Genomic DNA, 14,902 nt, shown 5'->3' with positions numbered 1-14,902 from the left:
TATGGGCAAAAATTCATTAAGTGCCGCCATCTATTAACAATATCAGAGAACCATTTTATACTGAAAATTACCAAATTGAAGGCTGGTTATTTGCCTACAACTACAACAACAGTAGGAAACTGCTCTACAACAACAATTTTGTAAACAACAACAACATGCTTTAATTTAACAACCACTTTAATTCGAATTTAAGTATGCGATCAGTTGCCCTCAATTTCGGCCAATAAAAAAATATCGATAGAATTATCTTTTCAGCTATCGGAAGACCCCACCCGGCCTTTGGTATTTTCCAGCCTGCTTGAAAACGGTCACACTGGATAAAAACAATAACAAAAAGCTGTGTGTCGGTTCATCCTACATCTATCTGTGAATCAACTACGCGCTGTACGAGGAGCTGGAGGCAGAAGATGAGGAGCACACGCGACAGATATATATAACCTACCAGGAGCTGATACCGCACAAGCAGTTCACATTCACCAAGCTGTGGCTGCTCTACGCCCAGTTCGAGATCCGCTACATGGAGCTGCAGCGGGTTCGCAAGGCCCTTGACCTGGCCATCGGTATGTATCCTCGCGTATGTGTATTTTGTGGCTACATCGACCTGAAGATCCAACTGCGCGAGTTCGAGCGCTGCCGGCTGCTATACGAAAAGTTCCTGGAGTTCGGACCAGAGTACTGTGTCACATGGATGAAGTTCGCCGAGCTGGAGAACTTCCAAGGCAACACGGAGCGGAGCACCACCGCTGTGGCGGCGGCCCTCTTTTCCTAAGTGTGTATATATAAAATTAACTAACATTCAATTTTACGGTCCCCTTCCTGAAAGAAACGGCTTATTTTCATATATCGATATATACCGATAACGACAGCACAAAATCAAAATACCTTTGTACGATAACGAACCTAAAGTGGTGAAACATGAGCTGGCCGTACTACAAAACGCTTGTGAAAAATAAGCTGGTCACACTACAAAAAAGCTTTAAATGTAAGGATGACAGACTAGCTTATTTCAAGATAGATTTAAAGCTCTGCTACAATATTGGTAAAAGGACATCTCTAATTTGCATCTCGTGCAGTAAAATTATTTTATTTTATAATTAATTAAGAAAAGAAATACATAAGCTATGGAGCGGCCCCAAAAGATGGCCAAGGTGAGTGTAGAGGCTGGAGTGAGCGGACAGCTTAAAAAGAAGTAATAATTCATCTCATCGTTTGTTTCGCTTTTATTAGGTGAACAACATGGCTCCAGCGGAGGTGCAGATAACGGCAAAGCAGCTGCTCCGAGAGGCCAAGGAACGGGACTTGGAGATTCAGACCCAACGGCAGCAGCAAGTGACCGCCCAGCAAAAGCAGGCGGCGGCGCAGGTTCAGCAGCAACAGAAGGAACAGCAGCAGCAGCAACTGGTCCAATCCCAGGCGCAGGCCCAACAGCAGCAGGCGCTTGCCAACGCAGCTCAGCAGATCCTTCTGGTGGCCTCAAACACCTTCATCACCTCGCACCAGCAACAGATGTAGCCACTAAATAATCAACTGATCCAGCAGCAAATGCAGCAACAGGTTTAGGCGCATGTCCAAGCGCAGTCCCAGGCGCAGCAGCAACAGCAGCGGGAGCAACAACAGAACATCATCCAGCAGATTGTTGTGTCTGGCGGAACGACTCCTAAGCAGCAACAGCAGAACGCGGGTTAGCTGCAACTGAACAGCGTGGCCTTCACGATGTCTTCGACCACGACCGGCCAGCCGGAATAGCCGCAACAACAGCAACAGAAACTGCAGGAACCGCCCTTCCTGACAGCCACGACGCCCTCGCCCACCACGAATCCCATCCTGGCCAAGAGCTCCATGATGAATGTTACAGTGGGGCACCTATCAAGCGCTCAACCCGTCACAGTCTTTGTGACCAGCACCGCAGTCACTCCATCGCCAGGCCAATTGGTGACCCTGAGTAGTGCCAGTACGCCAACCAAGGAGACGCCTTCGAAGACGGCCACCCTTGTGCCCATTGGTTCGCCCGTGACGCCCGCATCCGTCCCAACTCAGGACAGAAGCGAGACGCCGAAATCCTCAAGACCAGACAATGTGAGTTCATCCGCGGAGGCTAGCTGTTCCACCGGCGAAGCCCTGCCTAACGAAGAAGCCACTGAGGCGCTTCGAAGAGGGCCAGAAGGATGTAGACCGAGCGCGCATCATATACGAATACGCGCTGGACCTTCTGCCCAAGGACCGAACCCAGAGCTATTTAATTCCTACACCATACACGACAAGAAGTACGACAATCGGGATGGCATCGAGGACGTGATCGTTTCCAAGCGCAAGTACCAGTACGAACAGGAGGTGGCCGAAAATCCACTACTTGCGCCTCATCGAGGCGGAGGGCAAGCGCGACCAGATCCGCGAGACGTACGAGCAGGCGGTTTCGAATGTACGGCGTACGAGAAGAACTGGCGGCGCTATCAATCTGTGAATCAACTACGCGCTGTACGAGGAGCTGGAGGCTGAAGATGCGGAGCGCACGCGCCATATATATATAACCTACCAGGAGCTGATACCGCACAAGCAGTTCACATTCAGCAAGCTGTGGCTGCTCTACGCCCAGTTCGAGATCTGCGCAATTCCCTTGGCTTGGCTATCGATATGTGTCCAAGCGACAAGCTCTTTTGCGGCTACATCGAGTGCGCGAGTTCGAGCGCTGCCGAGCTGTTCATGCAGACGTCTTGGTTTGGGACTTACGTTACGCAAGTAATAATCCATCGGTCGGCTCTCTTCTTTCAGGTTTCTATATAAAATTAACCAACATTTAAAATTACTGTCCCGTTCCTGACAGTACAACTGATTCACATATATCGATATATACCGATAACGATAAAACAAAATCAAAATACCTTTGTACGATAACGAACCTAAAATGGTTAAACATGAGCTGGCCATACTACAATAAGCTTTGGAAAAGAGCTGGCCACACTACAACAAGCTTTAGATGTAAGGTTGCTTTTTTTCTAGCTAGATTTAAAGCTCTGCTACAATGTAGCTAAAGGGACAACTCTAATTTGAAGCTTTTGCACTAAAATTAATCAGCTTTCTGCGGTTTCTGTTCGCCTGGTATTTCAGGTCGAGAATTCGATAGATTTGTAGCAATTTTTGACCAAATCGAAGATTGAATTTGGTCATCGAATTCTCGACCTTAAATACCAGGCGAACAGAAACCGCAGAAAGCAGATTAATTTTAGTGCAGACGCCTACAGCAACCACAGTAATGAAACTGACCAAATTGAATGCTGGGTTTTGCCTACAATAACAACAATGATCAACGCTTATACAACAATATTTAATGAAAACAAAAATAAAATATATTAAATATGTTTATTGCACGTTTTTAAGTGGTTAAAATTAATTCGTTGATAAGGAGCTTCTGCTACCCTTTCCGTTCGTCCTCTTTGATGATCGCCTCAAGAACCGTCCCGTTCTCGGTATTCTTGATCAAGCTTTCCCACTGGGCAGTGAGGCCTCGAGATGAGGGCGCCTCCTTAGGCATCAGATCTGGGCCAGCGACATGGCCGGACGCATCCATTAATGCTGCCATTGCCGGCTCAATTGGCTATGTAGGCGGCTGCGTTCAGGCTGCAATCTCCGGTTCGTTGCTGTTGATATAAGAATGAAAATTCAATGAGAATCAAACTTATTTAAGTAGGTTATCTAACACTTGCCCATTTCTATCCGACTCCTGGGTGGACCGGACATTCCGGAGTTTTCCGGGTCCATAGCAGTGCTCCACCTCAGAGTCCTCATCGGCATCGTCGTCCGCATCGGCCTCGCCGTCTGTGATGAGCTGGCTGAAAACGAAAAAACGTAAGATAACAAGAGGATCCTTGAAAGCCTAGGCGTGTACTCACAGCTTGTCCAGCGAAGCCTTCAGTGTGTTGTGTCTGTTATTCTTGCGCAGGCGCTTCAGCTCCGTCTCGCGCGAGTTTAGGTCCTGCAGCTCCTGCTGGATCTTCTGCTCGACGGACACATAGCCTCGACGCAAAGACTGCCTTTGATTGAGGGACCGTGGTAATGTCCGTTGGCGAGTTGCCGTTCTTCAGGAAGACCAGCGCTGTGCGTGTGTTTAGCTTGAGGGTGTTGCTGTTGCTGCTCTGATTTAAAATTGATTGGTTCCGGAATAAACCTCTGCATCACGCTTCTGGGGCAGGCCGTTTAGCTGCAAAGTAGAAATGGTCCTGGTGATGAGCTTCTGCTTATGCTGCGGCGGCTCCGGTGTCATGTTACGGCAGTTGGGTCCAATGTAACGCTGCTCCTGGCGGGTAATCACGGTCAGCTTGGATTGGAGGTTGTTGTTGCTCTGCGAGGAGTCCGAGATGCCAGTCATCCAAATGCTGGCCATCGAGGCTCTACTCCCAGCGAGGGTGTGCTGGATAGCTCATCAATGGGGAGCAGGAGCGAAGTGGTATGCACTCCCGCCGGCCGGGCTGTGACCAGCACGCCCTGGTCTTGATCCAGCTCATCCCGATCCTGTGGCTGCTCCTGAGTGCATTCACCATAACCTAAGTCTTAGGATGTCAAAGCTGCATGTGGTTTTATGCCAGCAATCGATAGTCAAAACTGCGTATGGTTGCTTGCCAGCAATCGATAGTCAATGCTGCACATTCCTCTGTTGCACATGGCCATGGTAGAATTATACAAGGTAGTCTCGTCGGCAAAAGCACTCCGCTATTCATTACTCACAACAAGTGCGAGTGAGAGGAGTCTGCGAAGTAAGTGCGAGTGAAACGACAAAAGAGCTTTTAGTTTAGCCCTTAGATGGTCCATGGGGGTTAAATTGTTCATACATAGTAAAAAGAGTTGAAGTGTTTTATAACTTAATTTTTAATAGTTTGGAATTTGACATTAATCTTTGTTTTTGTTTTTGTAAAGCTATTTTTTTGTTTAAATTCTTAATTTTAAAATATATCCGAATCTTAAAGTAAAATTTTTTTATATCTAAATTAATGTTTATGTTCTTAGCAGAACGACATCGCACACAAGGGTTAATAGTAAGAAAAAAATCGTCCGCACACAACCTTTCTGCTTGACAAACACGAACGCACTGAAAATAAGCCGAACGGTTAGGCAGCCGACGAGACTACCTTGTATAATTGTATCATGGCACATGGCTGCAGGCAACCAGCTGAAAGTCAAAGTGGTCACACTTCGATATAAAAGTAGCGAAATATGAGTTGGTCACACTGCAAAAAGCTTGTGATAATGGATGTGGTCCCACCTTTTTTTAAAATAGTGATGGCCGCCTCAATAACTGTCCCATTCTCGGCATTATTCTTGATCAGGCTTTTTCAATTTACAGTGAGGTTTCGCGATGAGGGCGCCTCCTCGGCCGTCAGATCACAGATCCGGGCCAGCGACATTGCCGGACGCATCCCATTAATGCTGCATTCAGGCTGCGATTGCCAGCGGGCTTGTGTACGTTCTCCGGTTCGTTGCTGTTGATAAAGAATGAATATTCAATGAGAATCAAACTTATTTAAGTAGGTTATCTAACACTTGCCCATTTCTATCCAACTCCTGGGCGGACTGGACATTGCACAATTTTCCGGGTCCATAGGAGTGCTCCAGCTCAGAGTCCTCATCGTCATCGTCGTCCACATCGGCCTCGTCGGACTCGGAAGATCTTTCATTGGAATCTCTTCTATACACTCACCTATACAACATTCTTTTCGTAACGACTCTTAACTCCATGTTGTTATACAGCTTGCTTTCGTTAAGCTCGCTCCAGACGGTGCCCTAGATGCAAAGGATAGAGATTAATTTATGTGACGCTCCTTAACTTGACTTAGCTCTGTACTCTCCCACTGCTGGCGCCATGCACGGTAGCGGAGGCGGTGCACGCGGACAGAGCGGCGTTGGTGGTGGCATCGTGGTCGGCGCCATCGGTGGCGGTGGTGGCGGTATGGTCTTGAAAATGGCCGACGGCGGCGGTGGCGACAAAGCTCCAATCAGCCAGCCAGAACGGCCACCTTCCGGTCATCGGGTATGCTGCCCTCGGTGACCAGGCGCTCGAGACCGGCCCGCACCCGCTGTTCACTAGGCAAGCGATGCTAACGATCTACAAAATGACTGTCATTTTTCGAAAATAGTAGTGTAACATTAGCTGGTCACACTACAAAAAGTTGTAAAATTTGATATGGTCACACAACCAAAAAATATGGTAACTCTTTCTTTAAAAGTTAACTGCCAATTTTAAATTCAAATTTAAATAGGCTGTCAGTACCCGTCTTATCAGTAAACCTACAAATTTGAATAACTATTAAATCAAACTCCAGCTTTTACTTTGAATTTTTGTATTTATTATTTTCGTTTCTTACATTTTCAATTTCGTTTCGGTACATTTTGAATGCGTTTATTAAAACTCGTATTTTTGGTTTTTTTAGGATCTGTTCTGTGTTAAAAAATGAAAAGCTAACAATCTTTTAAATGAGCTCTATTTGCTTGACATAAAACGTGTGTATATTTTTTTTCATTTTATTGTTAACGTAGTACAGTACTTTTAAATATTTTTAAATATATTAATTGTTTTTTTTTTTACTGCTGCTCATTGTTTTTTTATTTGTTTTTCTTCTGTTTTCAATTACCAAGAGTGTTAATTGTGTTTAATTGTTGAAATTTAAAATCGAAAGGTACAATTTGTGGTTAATATTTATTTTGAAGCATTTGACATCAATTTGATTTAGAAAGTTTATAACTGGCTGTAAATTTATCTCTATTCGTTACGAAACTTGGGAAAATAAATTCGTATATGCACCCATCGTGTCATTAATTTACAAACAAATAAAAAAACCAATCAGGAAATTTACTTCGGGAAGCCGAAGTTTATATACCCTTGCAGTTTTCAATCGAATTGGAAATAGGATGCTTAAAAATTCCCCTTTAAATTTATATTTATTGAGATTTTTATATGACAATTTTTTCGACAAATAAAAGTTTAAAAAAGTCATAACTAAGGCAAAAATTCATTCATTTTTATTAGGACAATAAATCTCCATACGGAATTTAAAATTTAAAAGAAATCAAATTGCTTTTGTTAAAAAAAATGTATAAACATTTTTATTTCTGTTGGAAAAGGCTAGAAAGATTCGCCTGTTGATGCTGATCAAGAATATATATAATTAATAGGATCGGAAATGATTCCTTTACAGCTTTAAAAGCTTTTGACTAAAATTATAATACCCTGCAAGAGTAAAAAGGCAATGAACCCAATGGGAAATGCTTGAAAAGATAAATGTAGCTTAAGTATTAAATAATAACAAATGCCGTGTCCTCTCAAATGCCATTAAATTAATATCAATTTAAAGGTTAAGGACACTGCCTCCATGTCCCCAAGGGGAAAAACTCACATTGGAATTAAATTTAAAAGTCTATCCTCCTGCGTATTACACTAACTTTTTAGCTAAAGGCCTATGCTACGGGCCGCGGCAGTGTTCCAAAAACAGAAATCCCGAATGACTTCAAATCCCTTTAAAGGATACCGAAAGGGTGTCTGGATGAACATTTAGTTGAAATCATTTAAATATTTCTGTGTTGAAGCTTAAGGTTTCTTGTATCAAGTTCTCAATTTGTTTCATCCAATGTGGTTTTCTTCTCCCAAACTTAATGCTAAATTACAAATTGGGGTTTTAAGAGGCCGAGTTGAAGGTCCTTGAAGGAACGACTGTGCTGTTATATTTTTGCTTTAGCACATTTTTTAGAAACCCTCTCAAGGACTATCAACACTTATACATAATCTTAACTTCGTTGTGATTTCTACATTATTCAATAAACAATAACAATAACGAAAACGACTAACCAATGATGCCTCCCAGTTATTGGGGAAAGATGAGGGATCGTGTCTATATAGAGATAGGTATGTGTATAACAAACTTTCCTTTCCTTTCCTAGCTTGAGAGAGAGTGAGAGAGATATATAGAGAGATAGAGAGAGTGAGTGTGTGTCTTGAGTGTGAGCGAGACAAATGCAATGGGTGTCCTTAATTGTTGTTATTGCAATTTTTAATGCAGGTCTCCTGCAGCATTCCGTCCTTAATTTTCAACCAATTTTATATTTTTATTTGAGCTTTAACAATTGTCAATGATTTCCGTTACCTATTCGGCTTAGTTCTTCTCCCCATAGATTATATAAACAAATTTAACATTATATGCATGCTCGTTACGTTTTGACTCGATTTGGATTTTGCCAGCTGCAAATAGTTTCGCTATAATATATCAATATCAATCAATTGTTTACTTTTACATAATATGCATTACTTTTTCTGGCAGATTGCAATTAACTTCTCTCACCTGTCACGTTATGAATGTATATTTTCATTATATAGGTGTATAATTAGGCTATAAATATTTGATTCTCCGAGTGATTCGACTCTTCCTTCTGTCAAAATTTTAATCTCCAAATAAATTGGTAATTATAACTACAAAAATTTAAAAGTGAGGCTGAACTCTGGCTCCGGCTAAAATCCTGTCCCTGACTAAAGTCTAACTGAGTGAGAAATCATTATGAGACCCACCACAACGGTCGCTTGGGAATTACAATATATATAATATATAATTTAGTATTACGTCTATTACTTGATACGCTACTGGGTATCGCTATGAGGTTGCATCTACTCCGCATGCAACTAGTACACTTCTCCTGCTTACCGACTATGTTCATAAGAATTATGTAAAGTCGCGTGAGTGTGCGCTGCTCTGCGATCCCGGGGAGGGATCACAATGCAGTCTGAGCTAGGCTGAGGGCTATGACTATCCAAGTACCAAGATGCTAAACAAATGCGTCAACAATTCATTGATTAAAATCGAAATTAGTTTGGATTTTACGGTTGGCTCGCTTGGTCGGCTCGCCTCACTAGCAACGCTTTACAAATTTGGTTTCGAGTGTTTGGGCTTGGTTGGGGCTTTGAGCTTTGGGTTTTTCTAGGCCTTGAACAGCTGCGGAAACTCATTGGCTATTTCCCGCACTAGCTGCTGATCGGAGGCACTGCACTCCGTCTCCTCACAAAAGATGCGCGTGAAGATCTTCATGAGATCGTGCTTGCGGTGCTGATGCTCCTGATAATTCGTGTTGCGCAGAATGCGTCGGCACAGCTCCAAGTAGCATGGTCGCGTCTGCAAGGGATTCTGGTTAGTGCCGGAACGGATAGAATAGCTAGCAAGCACTCACCGAACTTCCCGCATCCAAGTCGGACAGCTGACGCACCACAATATCGATGAGCACCTTGATGTCGTTCGTGTAGAACATGCCTGCCGTGTCCGGATGACTAAATATGTCGATGAACATGCGCAGCACCGTGTTCATGTGCTCGTTGGGGTGCTTGAGAAGCCGCGTGGGATCGTCTGAAAATGAAACCAGATCTCATGAATCTATTCTTTATTATATATCCCACATGCCGTGTGACTCACCCTCCCGATTGAGCAGGAGCAGCAGCTTCTCCGTGAAGACCTTGGCGGAGGGCAGGTTCTGCATCGCCTCAATAATAACATTGAACGTGTGCTCACTAAACTGCTGGTTAAAGGCCAGTATAAGGGCAATGACCATGTCCACCAGGTGCTCTGGGTTGTTTCCCTCGACGATCTCCAGCAAGAAGCTAGCAAAGTGCACGCCCAAATAGTCTGTAAAGTGAATCCATCTATTATTTCCGATTTAAAGAATTAGAGACAGAAACTTACCCTGATGGTTCACTGGCATGAGCTGTCCGAGCGAGAAAATGATGGTTAGCATCTTAACCAGCTGCTTGAAGCGATCCAGATTGGAGAAATGCGTCTTCATGTCCTCCACCTAAGAGGGTACAAGATTCCAATTAAAATAGCTGTCTCTTTGATGATTTCTGGACTCCCTTACTATCTCCAGCGGCAGCACTGACGTTAGCAGTATGTCCACAATAATATAGTCCAAGTGGCAGGCGGCCGTGAAAGTCTTGAGCAGCAGTCGCTTGATGGACCAGCGGGTCTCCATCTGATAGTACTGCACCAGGTTGATGAACATTTGGTACTGGTCACAGGACATTTCATAGCAGCTAATGTTCTCATCAGCGTTGTTCTAAGGGAAAATCAATCGGTGATTTAGGTCTATTATGTAGATCCAGGGTTTACTACTCACCAGAATCTCGACCAGCTCTTCGAGGAACTGAATAATGTCCTCCTCATCCTCATACAGCATCCAGGTTCGCTGCTCCGTATCGTTCTTGCAGTCAGCCAGCTGGGCGAAGAGGTACTGCAGCCGTTTGGCATCGTGCGTGATGCCCAGTAACTCCTTGGGCGTGGCTACTTTGCCGGTGACATGGACGGCCACCGCTTCCAGGTACGGGTTGATGGCTCCATTGTACAACTGCTCCAGGCTGGTCAGCACCACGCGCAGCGCCTCGCAAGACAGATCAAAGCTAAGGTTTGTGTTGCGTCGCAACGCGTCGACGATCTGATACACATCCGAGGACTCCACCTTTAGCTGTCCGCGAGTGTAGTTAGCTGCGCCATTGCTGCCACCAGCAGCTCCTTCCTCGGCTTCCCTGCCGCCTTGTGCCCGGTGCGAAGGACTCTCGATGCTGTCCAGTGCCTGGCTATTGTCCGCACTGTCACCGTTAGCCTGGCATCCATCGTCGCTTGGCACGGCGCTCGCATCATCCGACTTGTCGGGCGCACTGTCCGCCTCCTCCGGCGGCAAATCCTGATGCAGAGCTCCCGTGCTCCCCCTTCCGCCACTGCCGTTGCCGGCACTGCGCACGGCCGAAGCTGAGGCGGAGGCGGATATGGAGGCAGACGCCGTGCTGCCGTTGAGGGGCTTGTGTTGGCTGGTGCTCATCTGGCTGGTCTCTTTGTAAGTGGTCACCACATCCTCGCTGGTTGTGGTGGTGGTCGTTGTCGTCTCTGACGGCTCCGAAGTGATGCTGTTATCCTGCGCCACATCCCCAGCCGTCTTGGCAGCGGCTGTTGTGGGTGTAGCAGGAGCTTGTGCTGGAGCTGGAGCCGGTGGTGCTGGGAGCGGCTGCTGCTGTTGAGGCGTCTGGATGGTGCAGCTGCTGCCATGGAACTGCATGCTGCCCATGCTTGGCGACTCCACCATGCCCTGGCTTGATGCTGCGCCGCACGAGGATCCCACTGCCGGGCTGGACATGCTCTTTTTGGTCATGTCAAGTCGGTGGGATCCGCTTCCGGCGCCACTTCCACCGCTCGGCGGCGGACTATGCTGCCGGTGCTGGGAGTGCAGCTGAGTCTGGGATTGGACTGGGTGGGGATGCGAGTGCCGATGACTGCCCTTGTCGCTGTAGCTGTGCGAATACGAAAGCGAGGAGTCACCGTCGCGTTCAGAGCTCTCCTGAAAGGATGGAAAAAAGAAATAAAGGGAATCACAGGAAAGATTGGATTATTATCATTAATTCTCACCGCATATAGCCGCTCCATGGTGTGCTTCTTCTCGCGCAGCCTGTCCAGCAGTTCGTCCTTGGACATAATGCCATTGATCTCGTTGTCTGTACACTTCTCCAGCGACTCGATCGATGAGTTCAAAAAGCTGATGAGGAAGTCGTGCTCCACCTGCAGCGGTAAGACAATAAGTTTTAGAGGAAAGTCAACGTGAGTCTTGGCTTAGCGCCAGCGTTACCTTAATCTTCATTACGTAATTGGAGGGCACGAACCCGATGTTACCCTTCATGCTGACCACCTGCCACCAATTCCGCTGGCGAGCGGAGGTCTGGTACAGGATGAAGTACTCTCCCTCATCAAAGCTTATGGTCTTGGGATAGACCGCCTGGAAGTCGTACAGCGCCTTAAGCATCTCGATGCCGATGGTGCCGCCAATGCCAATACCGATGCCAACGTCAGCTCCGCCAGTGGGGCCACCTATGCCTGCTCCCCCGGTGTCTCCGCTATCTCCTCCGGTTCCTGCGGGCAATGTGGGAGCTGCTTTTGTTGCTGTTGCTGCAATTATTGATATATATAGGATATGCTTAAGGCAGCAAAACTTCCGGATGAGGGCGTCGCCACTCACACTCACACACACTCGCAATCGACACGGGGGAAAATCGGAGAAAATCAGCGGGGCAGAGAAAAATGGGGGAAATAGAAAAGAGGAAAAAACTGCAGTAGACTCTTAAAGGAGTATAAACTGTCTTCGCTTTTTACACGACACTGCACTGAATCGGACTGAACTGAAGTGGACAGGACAGAGCTAAGCAGAACCGGACTGGATGCCACTGCAGTGCAAGAATCCGTGAAGCAACTCGGCAACGGCGTAACAATGGGCGGCGGGAGAAGGCGGAACTTTAGACCAGTGCTCCCACACGGAAAGAGGAAAATGCAATTTTCATATTTCACTCGCATTCGCGTTCTCTCTCTCGCTCGCCTTCTCGCTCTCTCACACTCGGAGGTCCTGCAACAACGCCTTGCGCTTTTGATCCTTTTCAGCTTACATTGTTTTACCCGCACTCACACACACAAAACCACGGGCACGCGACGTGTATACAGGAGAGGCACGTGTGCTCTCTTTGCCGTTGTTGTTGCTGTTGCCGTCGCTGCGGAAAACTGTGTGTGCGAAAATCTCAACACGGAAAAATCCGTTTCAAAACACAACGCCCCCTCTCTCTTTCTCACTCTAGCTCTCTCTACGCGCGCGCATCTTTTGGCCACTCTCAAGCTCTTACTTGCTCTATCTCTCTCTTTCTCTGGCAAGTCCAGTGATATCCTTAAAAGAGCGGAACTAGTTCCACTTAAGCGTGCATCTTTATGTCTAGCAGTAATTTTTTTGTTACTTGGAATTACTTGCACCTGTGCATTAAGCAGTTCTTAAGGATGTGCTTCCAGTTGTGGTAGAAACCCTAAAAATAGTTAAATTTCTATACTAAAAGAAGCTATAGGTTTCTCAGGGATTACCTCCTCTATCTGAACTTCAACATTAAATCTTTGAATTTTCCCAGGTAATTACGGTTTTCGTTAGATTAAGAATTAATTTATAGGGACCTCTGATCACTTTTCTATATAGCAAGGACCGTTGGAACTTCTGGCACTGATTCCGGAACTTGTCCACGGAAAGCACTTGCTAGACTCTCACACCTATACTGGCACCCCCCCCTAACACACACACACACACATTGTCAAATGAAAAGGATGTATGGAAATGCGACACAATGAAAATAACAAAGGGAAGAAACGAAAGAACAACAGCACCGACCCGCTCTCCCGCGAACTTACCCATCGTTTCAGGCACACCTCTTACTGTAATTCTGTGTAGTCGGATGTCACCTGTCCCTCGTCCTTCTCCTTCTGCTGCTGCTTCTGCTTGTGCTCCTGTTTCCGCCACAGCCAGTGCCACTTCCCCAAGGACGTTTGCATACACATATATCAAATCGGTTGTTCCGTTGCGTTCCTTTGCTTTCCTTCTCACCTTCCTCCACCGCCTTCGTTGGGATGGGCGTTTGTTGGCTACCCTTTCTGCTCCGTTTCGTATCCAATGTCTTGCGGCTGCTTAGTAACACTCTTCTGGTTGCTCAGTTCCTCTGTTCTGCCATCACTTGTTGTTGTCCCTGTTGGCCACTGCTCATGAATGCCCCTGGGTTCCCTCCGTTTGTTCGTAATTCACTTGATAAATTTTGATGCTCGCCGAGATGCGCTTGTTTTTATTTTTACTGTTTTTCAAGTCTATCTATCTCTGTTTTCAAGGCTTCATGTCTCTCGGCTTGCTTCTCTCGTACTGTCGTCGCACACACATACACTACCATAATGTTTAAACTGTTGTGTATGAATATAGAAAATGCATAAAAAGGATGAGTGACAAATTGCTGGTCTGGTTCTTGTTGGTGCTGAGCGTTGTTGTCGCTCAACGCAATAACAACAAATTAGGATTGCACACAGCCGCCGCCGCCCAAAAAGCCGCACATCACGCCCGCACACACACACGCGTTTTGTATACACACGCACAAGGGCTAACGGTGACTCGAGTGCTTTTATTGCAAAGACAAAGTTTTAAGAATTATTTAACGAAAGTTTATTCACACTTAAATAAGCCGTCATCAATATGCAAGCCCGAACGAATACTAGTTAACATTTAGCAGTATGGCCGCAAAGAGATCAACAAACAAACATTATCCAATCACTTGTTTTTGTTTCTCTCTTTTGTCGGCTCTCCCCACGATTAGACACTGGCGTAGGCACGAGCCCTTGAAGGGGGCTTTAGCTTTTTGATCAATTGTGTAATTATATTTATAAAATTGTGGAAGCATATTAAAAAAATATTACAGATTAATATTGCACGCGATCTTATTATTTATATATACTCCTTTATATAAGTATACTGCTTTAAATAAACTAAGCCATCTAGCCTCCCAAAACTTGATCCCTTCTGAAAAAGCCACTGCCAGACCCATAGCTAGAGGTGAGACATTTACCGGCTGTTGCAATGTGTTATCGTTATCGCACTTTGAGATCTGGCCCACCAGCTTGGCGGCGGATCAATTCAAATAAATAGCTTTCTCAGTTTTGGTAGCTCGTGTGTTTTTCGCAAAAAGTTTTTTATTTTTTATTTTCATTGAATAATTAGTTTTATATGGCGACAGTACATAGTGTTGAGGCGGGTCTATGGGTTGTTATCAAAATACTGTTTGGAGAGGAGGGCAAGCAAATAAATGGGGCTGTTTATTGTTTGTTCGTTATAAAAATGTTAATTAAATGCTGAAAAATCTTACAAATTGGCTGGCAAATCTTGTCTAAACATTTTGACTGTGTATATAATAGTTTACATGTGGTGTATATATATACTTTTGATTGGTTATATCTGTTGTGTCGTCGGCGTCGTAGCTCCATTTCCATTTCTCGCAATTTGCTATTTAGTCCTATACTAACTTTCCTAACTTTCATAACGGCAACTAGGTATGCATAAG

At 45.3% G+C, this 14,902-nt stretch overlaps 1 protein-coding gene and 2 long non-coding RNA genes across 6 annotated transcripts; all 3 read right to left on the bottom strand.

Moving 5' to 3' along the window:
- Window positions 1–3,338: 3,338 nt before the first annotated feature.
- On the bottom strand, window positions 3,339–4,659 carry LOC147643119 (uncharacterized). The gene is made up of 2 exons (XR_015272569.1): window positions 3,888–4,659; window positions 3,339–3,827 (listed from the first exon to the last, which is right to left on the bottom strand). It is a non-coding gene; the product is annotated as an uncharacterized LOC147643119 (long non-coding RNA).
- A 548-nt stretch (window positions 4,660–5,207) lies between these two features.
- On the bottom strand, window positions 5,208–5,647 carry LOC147643118 (uncharacterized). The gene is made up of 2 exons (XR_015272570.1): window positions 5,537–5,647; window positions 5,208–5,471 (listed from the first exon to the last, which is right to left on the bottom strand). It is a non-coding gene; the product is annotated as an uncharacterized LOC147643118 (long non-coding RNA).
- A 665-nt stretch (window positions 5,648–6,312) lies between these two features.
- On the bottom strand, window positions 6,313–14,381 carry LOC110184227 (uncharacterized). 4 transcript variants are annotated; one of them, XM_086836799.1, is made up of 10 exons: window positions 14,262–14,381; window positions 13,218–13,754; window positions 11,632–11,948; window positions 11,415–11,564; window positions 10,135–11,346; window positions 9,877–10,074; window positions 9,705–9,813; window positions 9,438–9,647; window positions 9,199–9,371; window positions 6,313–9,143 (listed from the first exon to the last, which is right to left on the bottom strand). In XM_086836799.1, the coding sequence occupies exons 2-10, from the start codon at window positions 13,219–13,221 to the stop codon at window positions 8,952–8,954; spliced, it is 2,565 nt and encodes an 854-aa protein (XP_086692925.1). In that variant the 5' UTR covers window positions 13,222–13,754; window positions 14,262–14,381; the 3' UTR covers window positions 6,313–8,951. The 4 variants fall into 4 exon arrangements, with proteins under 4 accessions (XP_086692925.1, XP_020808345.2, XP_020808346.2 ...); XM_020952686.2 differs by lacking the exon at window positions 14,262–14,381 and having other exon boundaries at window positions 13,218–14,146; XM_020952687.2 differs by lacking the exons at window positions 13,218–13,754; window positions 14,262–14,381 and adding an exon at window positions 12,671–12,844.
- Between the last annotated feature and the right edge of the window lie 521 nt (window positions 14,382–14,902).

The sequence above is a fragment of the Drosophila serrata genome, unplaced genomic scaffold (genome assembly GCF_035046125.1).
Source record: "Drosophila serrata isolate PLE 108 unplaced genomic scaffold, ASM3504612v1 contig_293, whole genome shotgun sequence".
In the NCBI taxonomy this organism is placed as follows: domain Eukaryota; kingdom Metazoa; phylum Arthropoda; class Insecta; order Diptera; family Drosophilidae; genus Drosophila; species Drosophila serrata.
This window is presented reverse-complemented; position numbering and strand designations above follow the sequence as displayed.

Coding starts and splice junctions, on each gene's coding strand:
- LOC110184227 (XM_086836799.1), bottom strand. Junction 9,814..9,876: donor CAGTGCTGCCGCTGGAGATA/GTAAGGGAGTCC, acceptor GTACCCTCTTAG/GTGGAGGACATGAAGACGCA. Junction 9,648..9,704: donor CATGCCAGTGAACCATCAGG/GTAAGTTTCTGT, acceptor TTCACTTTACAG/ACTATTTGGGCGTGCACTTT.